This window comes from Poromitra crassiceps, assembly GCF_964638095.1.
Source record: "Poromitra crassiceps genome assembly, chromosome: 9".
Taxonomy (NCBI): domain Eukaryota; kingdom Metazoa; phylum Chordata; class Actinopteri; order Beryciformes; family Melamphaidae; genus Poromitra; species Poromitra crassiceps.
The window spans coordinates 6,344,473-6,357,508 of NC_139630.1; the positions used below are offsets into that span (position 1 = coordinate 6,344,473).

At 44.9% G+C, this 13,036-nt stretch overlaps 1 protein-coding gene across 1 annotated transcript; it reads left to right on the plus strand.

Annotated features, from left to right (window-relative positions):
• Window positions 1-10,407: 10,407 nt before the first annotated feature.
• LOC310782982 (paraneoplastic antigen Ma1 homolog) lies at window positions 10,408-11,217 on the plus strand (the record flags this gene model as incomplete). The annotated part of the gene is made up of 1 exon (XM_083643754.1): window positions 10,408-11,217. The coding sequence occupies one exon, from the start codon at window positions 10,408-10,410 to the stop codon at window positions 11,215-11,217; it is 810 nt and encodes a 269-aa protein (XP_083499880.1).
• Window positions 11,218-13,036: the final 1,819 nt, after the last annotated feature.

Here is a 13,036-nt window from a genome sequence, read left to right on the forward strand (position 1 = left end):
CGTCCGGCTGAATGAAAGCTGCTGTTCTGAGGCTCCAGCCGCTCACACGCTCCTGCGGGGTCAAAGGTCAGCGGCTGCTCAGTCAGTGACTCTGCAGTGACAGTGGCCTGTTTGTTTGGCTAAAGTGTTCGGAAGCATTGACCTTCTGCTCGGGTCACACAAGTTCAAGTTTAATTTAATTTCAAATTGTATTTAGATTAGATTAACCCCTTGAGATATATTATCATCTCATTTTCGAGGGCGTCCCAACATATATCACAATCACTATACAGCAGAGGAGTGTCAAAATAAATCAAAAGATGGACATGCAAAAATCAATACAGATCGACATACAATAATCAAGATGACAACGTAAGGACAGGCAAAAGAAAAGACAACAAGACTTGGTGGAAACCTATATGGCCAGGCCTTGAAAAAGATTGTTTCCAAACTGTCCATTCCTGCTGCATGGTGAAGCTAAAGTGATCCGGTGAGGTGACGGCTCTGCTTGTATGTCTGTATTCTGAAGCTGTGGCATCCATGGCCCCACCCCCCCAAAAAAACAATAAAGAAATACGTTTTTTCAGTGAAGGGAGTGTCAGTCACAATCCGTATCATTGTGGAGTGAGACAGAGAAAAAGTTTAGCAAACTACATCACTCTGATATTGTAAACTAATTCAGCAATGATGAAAAGTATGAGCTACATTAATTTAGTAGAACAGTTTAAATTTAAAACAGGCTTTTCCTGTAGAGAAAGCTGCAGCAGATCTAACAGTGGACTGGTGGCGCCACCTGTGGGCCAGAATACAGTGATACGGCTACACTGAAATAGTGAAATAATGTTTGTACTGTGTTGTACGTATTGATGTGATGTTTTAGTGATGCCTGTAGGGAACCAGCAGAAGCTCCATGCCCAGAACAAACTGCTTGTAGAGAGGGAGGGGTTGGAGCTCAAAGGTGAGGCCTTCTGAGAAGGATCATGAAGGATGTAGTAACTGCTCTCCGTTTACTTTCGTATATTTATTTGCTTCCTCAATTAATTTCTCATATCCTCTTGGATGAACTGTTCTTACATTTAATTGGCATTAAGTTTTACATATTAAAGCCCCATTCAGTAAGTTTTCCACTGCGCCCTCTGCGTGCATTAGTATCGATAACGATATCGCCGTTCAAAGTCAACAAAACACAGCGCCAGAAAGCTCTATGTACATGTTGTGACATCGGGTACTCACCACGTGATGAAATAATAATCCATAGTTCCGTGAAACATCATTTTCGTAGCAAATCCGAATCGAGTTACTTCTTGGTTTTCAGGAATACAACGCTGCGGCTGTAGAGCGCATGCGCACATCTTTTTTTTTTTATTTTTTTATTGCTACGGGACGTGGCAGACAAACTGCTTAGTCCCAGGACTGGCCAATGGAGGGCGGTGTGGGATAAATAAAGGCGAGATTCTCCCTATTTCAAGTCAATCTACCATGTCCTATGACTAAAAAGCTCTTATATTATAGTAAAAAATGTCAAAAATCTTACTGATTGGGGCTTTAATATTTAATAATCATTTCAGTGTTTGAAAACACACCTACACATGTAAAACATAAACAATGTTTGAAAAGACTGTCCATAGCTTCAGGCCTTGTATCAAAAGGTCAGTAAATCACTTTTGGAGGGAAATTCCACTGACTCAACATGTGCTTTAAAGGGATAGTTCGGTTTGTTTGAAGTGGGGTCCTATCAGCTAGTTCGATACACTAACTTAATTAGGTACAGTGTTCTGGAGGCTGGGCGCATTGTGGAACGAGACTGCGCACTCAGCGCAGCAGCCAAACCAGCCTTTTCTCTGTAAGTACGGGGGGTCAACAACTAAAATGTAATTTAGCCACCTAAAACAACGCCCACCTAAACAAATCGATATCCGTGTACATGCACACTCTATTTTGACAATTTTCAGTGCTTTACTTTTCCGCAAAACAGCAGTTTCATTCGGCACTGCTTTTTCTCCCAACCGTACAACTACCGTATTCCTCCGCTAAAAGCCTGCCCTGCACAAAGCCGCAGCACTGGATTACTCCGCAGTTATTTGGGGGTATTTTATTTCTCCCGGTTTTTTAGTGAAGACACAACAAATAGAATACACGAACGAAAATATGAGTGATTTTGATAGCGAGGATGATATGCCATTCACCTTGGTGACAACAAGAGGATACAATTATGAACCAGAGAGAATACAGAAGAGGAACTTTTGCAGAGAGTGAACAGGCAGAGAGATGCGCCTGCTGCCTAAATGCCGGGGTGCCCTGCAGACCTTTTTCACCAATCCCAGGATAAATTGTGGAAAACGTCCCAGACCAGAGAGGCCAGGTGACTTGTCTCTAAAGTAAGTCAGTGTTTTATCTCTCTTCTAAGCCTTCCTGTTTTGTAAACCGCGGCTCTGTGCTCTGTGCTGGCTTTTAGCGGAGGAATACGGTAGTTGTACGGTTGGGAGAAAAAGCAGTGCCGAATGAAACTGCTGTTTTGCGGAAAAGTAAAGAGCTGAAAATTGTCAAAATAGAGCGTGCATGTACACGGATATCGATTTGCTTAGGTGGGCGTTGTTTTAGGTGGCTAAATTACGTTTTAGTTGTTGACCCCCCGTACTTACAGAGAAAAGGCTGGTTTGGCTGCTTCACTGAGTGCGCGGTCTCGTTCCACAATGCACCCAGCCTCCAGAACACTGTACCTAATTAAGTTAGTGTATCGAACTAGCTGATAGGACCCCACTTCAAACAAACCGAACTATCCCTTTAAAGGCAAGTTTCTTAAAGACTTAATGATGTGTGGATAGACAACTGTTTCTGTTACCACGTTTCAACATCGACCTCAGTGCAGTTCAGTTCTCATTTCTGCTTGAGGTCAAGTTCAGCTCTTTGGAAAGGTAAGGGTCCTGCTCAGATAAGACGGTGATCATAATTAAACTGGCTTCTTCTCTGACATTAACCCCCGAGGCACCAGCTCATATGACATTAACCACTGAGCTACCAGCCCATACAACATTAACCCCAGAGGCGCCAGCTCATACAACATTAACCCCTGAGATACCAGCTCATACAACATTAACCCCTGAGGTGCCGCTCATATAAAATTAACCCCAGAGGTGCCAGCTCATACGGCATTATCCCCCGAGGTGCCAGCTCATACAACATTAACCCCCGAGGCGCCAGCTCATATGACATTAACCCCTGAGGTACCAGCTCATACAACATTAACCCCCGAGGTGCCGCTCATATGAAATTAACCCCAGATGTGCCAGCTCATACGACATCAACCCCCGAGGAGCCAGCTCATACGACATTAACCCCCGAGGCGCCAACACACAGGCACACAACGGGCCAACAAGAGTCCCACCAAACTAGGCTTGAAGGATGTGTAGCGGCCTGATAATCTAGTTATATTATATTTATACGTATATTATATTAAGCGTAATTGTGCCATGAACATGAGACTTCATGTCTATGAGGCCATTTACACCTGGCGCTAACATGCGTTTTCTGTGATCAGATTACAATCAGATTGTGTTTTATCACTTGAAATGCCAGGTGTAAACACCCCCAAAACGCATTGAAGAAGGATTGCAATCTGATCGGCCAAACCACCTCCGGAGGTGGTCAGGGATGCATTGTGTACACATTGAACGCAAGTGTAAATGCAATGTGTCCTCTCAATCTGGATACAGCAACTGTATGCGGATTGAGAGGACAACCATTTCTGCAATCTGATTGCAATCAGATTGCAGAAAATGCATGTTAACGCCAGGTGTAAATGGAATCAGGCTGAAGTGATAAAATACAATCTGATTGCAATCTGATCACAGAAAATGCATGTTAGCGCCAGGTGTAAATGGCCTCTATGTTATCATTAATATCATATACTGGTTTTATATAGTGATAAGCAACCAAGTGAAGGATCAAATTGAAGTTACTGTCTTTTTGCTTGGCATCACCCCTTATTATTTTGCAGACAATGCAAAGCCAGAGTAAGGTAACTTCCAAATAAGGGTCAAAGGTCAAGTTTGAGCTAAAAAAAAATGGAGTTACCCCCTTTTAGCTTTGCAGCCCAGTATAGTCCTGGTATTTGGGGCCCCAAATGTTTTATGAATAGCCCTTGGTCTCAAATGAGGAGGGAAGGAATAGCTAATCTGAAAAAGAGTGTGGTATTGATCAAAAATGCAAGATTTTGCTTCCTCTCTGCAGTGCAAGTAGTAGCCTAACCTATACCATATAGTAGGAAGTAGTAGCCTAACCTATAACAAAAGGAAGATACATCACTCTCATCACAGTGTTCACATTTTGCATGTGGGCTAGACTTTAGAGACGGTTCAGTTCTATAGATACAGTCGGTCTGTGTGGGAACGCCCACAAAACGTTACTTCCGCTAGCGTTGTGTCAGTAGGGCGTGGGGGAAAACCAATATAATGACCTGACTCACCTGATTCAAGATCAGGTACATGGCATGCCTGTTCAGATGTGTGTTTACTGCGGGGGTTGAATCCCCAATCCTGTCTGCCTGGGCTGGGCTAGCAGCTAAATGCTAACTCTGCTGCCTGCAAAGAACGGGAGGATTTCCCGCCTGAATGTATTGAAGTGAATGGGGCAGGCATAGAAAGCCAATATAACCCATTATATCTGTGTTGTTTCACCTTCTATCTATATTTTATTTATATATACCAATTTGCCAATGTGGGCAATGTTTCAATTTTGTGTCCCGGTTGTCTCAGAAGTAGGGGTGTCACAATATATCGTCCCACGAAATTTCGCGATAGTAAAACGTCACGATATGTATCGTTGAGATGAAATCTCATATCGCGATTATTATTATTTTTTATTATTTTTTTAAGAAAAGTCTTGTTGTTTGAGTTTGAAGAAAAACTGAAGATGCATAATGAGAATTTATACTGCTGAGAAACCTTTTAGTTCAAAGTAAATCTAAGTGACGGTGTAACTCATTCTATTTCAAGATAAGCCTTATCTCCAATCTCATGTTTTTTCTAGTTGTTATTGTAATAACAATTTCCCACAACAGCATGTTTTGTATTTGTGCATTTCAAATAAAATAGTACTTTTCCAGTCATATATTGTCATTATTCAAGTTTAAAAAAATATTGTTAAAATCGTATCGTATCGTATCGTTATCGTGAACCCAGTATCGTGATACGTATCGTATCGTGAACTGAGTGTATCGTGACACCCTTACTCAGAAGTGATGTCTCACATGCACGCACGCACGCACACGCACACACACACACACACACACACACACACACACACACACACACACACACACACACACACACACACAAGGAGGCATTGTGACATCACTGATGATGTCATAAGACTGATGATGTCATCAGTGATGTAATAAGGGGGCACACACACACACACACACACTGATGATGTCATCAGTGATGTCATAAGGGGGCACACACACACAAGGAGGCATAATCAGTGATGTCATAAGACTGATTATTTCAGTCATAAGGGGGCACACACACACACCAGAGCCCATGTATACTTAAAGGCAATAACATTTTGTGAGCAACACTCACACACACCTGCGTGCACCAATAGGGCAGGTGAGGCCACGCAGCAGCCGAGCTGCGGGCTAGGCCGCGCAGCGGGCGAGCGGCTGCAGGGCCAGCTTGGCAAGCTGCAGGGCGGGTGAGGCCGTGTGGCGGGCAAGCTACAGAAGCGAGCCCGTGCTGAGATGCCTACTTGATTGAAAAATGCTTCCACCAGATTTCAAAATGTGAACAATGTGACGTGAGTGAGGTATTCCTAATATATAGCTTCCTTGTCTGTGTGTCAATCAAGCAGCACGCTACTTGCCACACACTCATGTGTGAGCAAGGGGGAGAGAGAGCGAGCAGAGCGCATCTGGTGGTAGCTAGCAACAAGAACAAGTTACAACTGCATCTGGTGGTAGCTAGCAACAAGAAGAAGTTACAACGATGATGATAATAATAAACCAGCACAAAAACAATAGGTTTTCAGCCCCGAATGTGACAGGGAGCATTACCACCTGAACAGGAATGTTGTTTGGCAGCAGAAACACGTTGAGTTTTGGTCTCTGCTTTCTCTATGGTGGTCGGAGGAACAGCAGAACTTGGCCATATAGGCTTGGTGAAAGTTAGAAATGCCTTAATGTTATCCCACACGAGGCCAAAGGCAGAGAGGTGGGGGACATTCACGCCCACATGAGTTTCTGTGATCTCCAGTGGCTGGAGGAAGCTCATTCCATCATCAGTGATGTGGACAACAGACAGGCTTTCACTTGCAGGAAGTGGTGCTGTGAATACATACAGCCATCCAACATTTAGTTTCATTTCTCTCAACTCCATTAAATTGGCATTACATGTAATGTAATTCTTCATTAAAAATATTCAGCAGTAATCAATACATAATCATGACTGAATTATGTTGCCTACCAGGGGTGGTTTCACAGTGTGGGAGGTGGAGCTGACGGACAGAGTTCTGAGGACACCGGATGTTGAACAGCAGGCCTGCAGGTGTCTTGCCAGCTGATTGGAGGAGGCCCTCATCCCACTGGATGGTCCTGTACAGCACCTCCCCCTCCTCAGCCATAGTAAACACCAGACCAGTCAAAGTCTGGTCAACAGGGGAGTTGAACAGGGGAGTTGAACCTGTAGGACACACAATACAGCATGTATCTGTATATAGTATGTAGCACCCACAATGTTGGGTGATAGTAGCACTCCACTAGCATCATCCAATGTAAGAACACAGACCTTTTAGAAATTAAATGTTGTGAGCCGTTTTCATTAGATGGCCTGCGAATAATAGGCTATAGTAGAGTACCACAGGAATTAGTCTGGAAGACCTGTGCCGGTTGCACATGTAACCCCAGGTTAAATTGAGGTGCAATCTATCTCTAAACTTAACACTAAACAATTATCCCTCTTATCCCTCTTTGATTAAAACTAGAATCCCCATCTTGTTAAACTAAATCCCCACTATCATTATGGCCTAATATAATTCTATGCCCTGTCCCTTTAATTCGTTCCTGTAAAGCTTGTATGAGAATACAAACATTTCCTCACGCCAGGGGAACAACCAAACGTTGCTCAGCATGGCGTCGTGTGATTGGGTAAAATAGAGAGACTACTCATCTCTCTTGTTACTATTGGATGGTGGGTGGAGAAGGCGGAACTTGAGAGGCCGGCCGGTCAGTCTGCTGAGGTCTGCGTGAGGAGTGGACGTGGGTCCTGTGCTCTGGTAAATTGTAGCTATTGTAGCTAAACATATAGCTTGGTGAGTGACTAACAGTCACTTACAGGGTGAAAGCCAGAAGCCTTGTCCTGAGCTCCGGTACATTGTAGCTGTGTAGCTAACAATATAGCTTAGTCAGTGGCTAACCGTCACGTTAAAGGTTTACAGCAGCGGTGGTTTCTTGTGATCTCCGACGAGGAGCAGCTCCAGACAACGCACTGTGCTCGTGGGGGCTTCACACAGTTGCACCTCTGGCTCCGCGGGAACCAGATAGCGCCCCGTGCTACCTGGGCAGCACACGGTGGCACCTCTGGCCACGAGGGAGCACCACATCACTACCTGGAGGGAGACAGCCATCTCTTTTCTTTCTCTTGTCCCCCCGTTCCTCCGGAAGTGGAGGTTGAAGCGTGAAGAGGATTCCCTCCTTAAGAAGAGGATTCCTTGCTTAAGAAGAGGATTCCTTGTTTAACTCATTGAGTGCCAATGACGTCGAACGACGTCAATTCAAATAGTAACGTAGAGTGCCAATGACGTCTAAAGACGGCAAATGCGTTTTTTGACGGTGGGACGTGGATCAAAGCCTCATGCATCTCCTGTAAAAATATTGGAGCTATTGAAGGTGTATAACCTATTTTACGGACCCATTAGGTGGCGACAGTGCTCTCCAGATTAGAGAAAGGTGAAGAAAAACAGCAGAAGAAGCCCCGTGATGAAACGGAAACCGATGCTGGAGCCAGAGCCGTATAGATTGCTCTGGCTGGATCTAACGTTAGCTGCGAACAGCAGTCAATCCGCTCCCACAACTGAGCCCCTCTGTCTCTGCTGCATAGTTTCTCCACACGATTAGCCGCCAGAAAAGCAGCACCCGACGCCAAAGGGCCAAACCATTCTCAGCAGTCCGGTTTGGCTTTTCGGTGTCGCGCTGGGAGCTGGCGCACAAAAACTGAGCGCTCCGAAAATAGACGCTGGGTGCGTGTTAGGCTGTGTGTTAGTGTGGGGATGAGTTTCTCCCAGCTCCGCCGGCATGCAGGCTGTGTGTTGGTGTGGGGGTGAGTTTCTCCCAGCTCTGGCATGCAAGCTGTGTGTTAGTGTGGGGATGAGTTTATCCCAGCTCAGCATGCAGAGATTCGTCGCCTGACGCAGGCAGCCAGAGACCCGAGCAGAGCCACCAGAGACACTCCCACGGAGGAGGAGTTTACAGTTGAGGGGGGTGGGGCACGCAGGGCACCACACAACTACACCACGTCACTACATCAGAAATTAGCTTAATATTAGCTTCAGAGTCAGTGATGTGCTTGAATGCTTCATTTCACAAAAGGCTCATTATCTCAGCTTCTAATTTGAAACGTCTGTTTTTGGTGAAAACAACCTATCTTCTCCGGCTGATAACTAAAGAACGGAAAACGATATCAATAAACTTTTTTTTGCTGATGATACAATAGAGTCTCCTCGTTCTTTGTGCGTGTTCGGTGTTTACACACAATATTCACACAATATTCTGTGGGCCTCGAGAAATCACTGAAAACGCTCTGAAAGGGCTGGCACTGGGAGCATCCGTTTTCCAAAAGTGGCTGGCACTCAATGAGTTAAGAAGAGGATTCTGGTAAGCGGCGATGTCAGTGCTGTAGAACTGTGGTGAGCAGTCCAGTGCTGAATCACCTTGAGCGCTCAACTCGTATCAGGCCTGCACCGGGGGGTTTATTTTCTTTATTTGTTTGTGGTACCACTGTTTGTGCTGTTGTTATTTTCTAGTTCAGGTAACCTCATTGTATTTGTTATAGACTGTATAAAATATATGGACAAAGCCATACATCTGTTTTGAAGAAGAGGTATTTAATTTGGGTTTTCAGTGCTCTAGTGGGTTTAGGAGGTAGCTACCAGTGCTATCACTTGGTCAGTGTGATTTTCTTTCCTATTTGAGGTGAAAGGCTATTAGCCTATATTTACTATACAGTGTTGACCAAATGCCTCAATACTAGGGGTGTCACAATATATCGTCCCACGAAATTTCGCGATAGTAAAACGTCACGATATGTATCGTTGAGATGAAATCTCATATCGTGAAAAAAAAAAAAAAAAAAAAAAAAATTTTTTTTTTTTTTTTTTTTCCAAAAATAGACAAAGAAACGTCTTTGTTTGTTGAAGTTCAATGTGTGGAAAGTAGTTCAGTTGAACAAGTCTCTGAAGAGACACATGAGAAGTTAAACAGGAGAGAAACCATTCAATTGAGTTTCTGGCAAAACTGTTTACTTGACAGGAAAAACTGAAGATGCATAAAAAATAGACTAAGAAAAGTCTTGTTGTTTGAGTTTGAAGAAAAACTGAAGATGCATAATGAGAATTTATACTGCTGAGAAACCTTTTAGTTCAAAGTAAATCTAAGTGACGGTGTAACTCATTCTATTTCAAGATAAGCCTTATCTCCAATCTCATGTTTTTTCTAGTTGTTATTGTAATAACAATTTCCCACAACAGCATGTTTTGTATTTGTGCATTTCAAATAAAATACTACTTTTCCAGTCATATATTGTCATTATTCAAGTTTAAAAAAATATTGTTAAAATCGTATCGTATCGTATCGTTATCGTGAACCCAGTATCGTGATACGTATCGTATCGTGAACTGAGTGTATCGTGACACCCCTACTCAATACTAAGTGTGGTTACGGTACCCTACAACCTTTTTATTTTTCCATAGAAGAGAATAAATATTGTCATTTTTGTATATCACAAACCATCTTTGTCGGCGTAATTAATAAATAGGATAAATAGAATAAATACATGTATATTAAAAGGGGTTAAAAATACAAGGTTAAAAGAGTAAAAACAGCAGGTCATTTAATAGTTAAAGCAGTAAATAAATTATTTAAAAACCATACCACAACACTTATATAGGGGGTTGGTCATATGGAAGGACCCAGGGCGCTTACTCTCATTCAACACCACGGGAAAAGCGCTACATAAATGGAGGCACCGCTGGGATATTATGCTAATTAACGACCGGCATTAGCATAATTACTAAGAAATAGAAATAGATCCCTATATATTTCTGTGGTTTAATTCTAGCTTCGATAAAAAACGCTATTCCCCAAAAACCATTGTTTCCTGAACATTTTCACGAGTTTGAATAAGCAAATCGAACCAAAGCAAAAAGTTAAACGCCGACATGCCCCTACTACAAAATTGGTGTAAAGGGGAGGGTTTAGATCCAGCCCACGTTATCATAGTGAAGCGGATCCCCACCGATGCTACAGTGGACCACATTGAGAAGACTATGGAGACCATAAAAGCACTGGGAAGAGTGAAGGTCCGGGGCCGGCTGTACGACCCCAAATCACAGTCGCTAATGGTGCTTTGTGAATGCAGAGAAAAGGTCTACCCCAAAACCATTCCCCTGGATGTGCCCTCTGGCGACGGAGATCAGCTTTGGACGCTTCATGGACTGCCAGAGAGAGAAGAGGATGAAGGAAATGGGGAAGAAAATGGTCAGGGAGAAGAAGAGGAAAGCCCCCGCCCTTCAGCAGAGAATGGAGCCACAGAAACAGAGCCACCATTCCCCGACATGGCGTCAGGTAACTCCGCTGCGTCCATAATCCAAGCAGTGGGAAATCTGTTGGCCCAGACAATGAGACCCACACCAGAAAGTAATGTCTTCCGACGCCTGCGATCATATTCAGGCATAACTCCCCCACCGGCTGGTGAGGAGAATTTGGACACATGGATGGAGCAAGCACGCCTGATGGTGGAAGAATGCGACTGTTCAGAAAGAGAGAAGAGGAAAAGGATTGTGGAGAGCTTGAAAGGACCGGCTCTGGAGATAGCCCAAGCAGTGAGAGCAAACGACACTGACGCTACTCCAGAGGAATATATTGAGGCCCTGGAGATTGCCTTCGGGACCCTAGAGACCCCAGAAGATCTCTATTTTTCTTCCGAGATCTACGCCAACGCCCCGGTGAAAGACTCTCTGACTTCCTGAGACGGATGGAGCGGACTCTGACAAAAGTGATGCAGAGGGGAGGATTACCGCCTGCCCGAAGAGACACTGCCAGAGTGGAGCAGCTCCTCCGAGGAGCCACCGAGTCTGACATAATGCTTCTGCAGTTGAGGTTAAGAGAAAGAAAGAGTAACCCTCCATCTTTCCTGACATTATTAAATGAAATTCGAGAAGAAGAGGAGCAACAGTCAGTCAGACACAAAACCACACCCAGCACCGCGAAACCTGTGGTCCGACAAGTGCGTGTGGGGGGTGAAGCTAACCCAAATGAAGAGGAAAACAGAGACTTAAAAGCACAACTTGAGATGCTGCAGACTCAAGTAGCAGAGCTGACCGCCGGGCTGTCCAAGAACTCACCTGCGACTAAGCCCTCTAAACCAGACCAGCCTGAGAAAGAATCTAAAGCAAAGTCCGACTGTGAAGTCAAGGCGTTAAAGAGACAAGTGGAAGACCTGCAGAGTCAGCTCAGTGTGATGGCAGTGACATATGCCGCAGACTCATCATGGCAGCCTAAAGAGCCTGGATGGAGAACAGACTCCAGAGAAAACAAAGAAAGAAAATATGGTCCAGTCCGGCCAGCCAACCGCCTCAGACCCCGAGCCAGCAATGATGGAGATGACTTCTTCTGCTATCGTTGTGGCGGAGATGGACATATGGCCACGCACTGTACAGCTCCGGAGGACCCTGCAAAGGTCATTCAAAAACTGATTCGTTCTTTGAGGAAACACAAAGGAAGCAACAAAGAACAGACAAACCAAAATAATAAGCCCCTAAACATCAACTGTTCTTCGACACGGAGTGATACAAATGTCAAAGAGGACACAAACCTCCCTAAAGGGCTAATTGGAGAAGCTTCCCTGACGAAGGTAATCATCGAAGGTCAGCTGACCACTGCACTGATGGACAGTGGCTCATGTGTCACCATAATATTTGAAAGCTGGTATGCAACACACCTGTCCCATCTGCCACTTCATCCCATTTCCAGTTTGGCTATTTGTGGCCTCAGTGAATCCAGCTACCCCTACAAAGGATATGTAGCCATGACTGTGGAGTTCTTGGATGATGGAGCTCCTCAAGAGCCAAAGACAGTGTTGGCCCTGGTGTGCCCTGACCCTAACGGCCCAGACCAGACACCCGTCATCATTGGCACTAATGCACGGACTTTCCACCATGGACCCAAGACAGGAGAGAGCTCAGAGAACAAAGGTCCGGTCCAGTTATGGCGAGTGAGTGCACACGCTCCGGGCCGGATTAAATCAAAACCTCCAGCTTGGCCTAGAGATGACAAAGTTGGACTGATCAGATGGGCTGGACCCGGTCCACTCAAAATCCCCCCTGGCGGTGTGATCTTTGCAGCCTGCAGAGTGACGGCCATGGAGCCGTGGGAGGAAAATGTGCTCCTAGTGGAGGCCCCTGTTCAACGCCCTCTTCCAGCTGGGGTTGTCGTGCCCCCAAGCGTTCTCCTTCCCTCTGATATGAAGGCAGACCATTTCTCAGTGCTAATGAGGAACGAGACACTCAAAGCCAAATCTCTCCCTAAGGGCACAGTCGTTGCTCATGTCCATAAAGCCGACGTGGTAACACAACTACAGAAAGATGAGGGGTCTAACAACACCCTAGATCCTGGACTGTTCGACTTCGGAGAGTCCCCCATCCCTAGTGCATGGAAAGCCCGACTGGCTAACAAGCTAGCAGAGAGAGCTGGAGTATTCTCCATGGGAGAGTGGGATGTGGGATTGGCCAAAGGGGTTGAGCATCGCATCCGCCTCAGTGACACGCGACCTTTCAGAGAAAGATCCAG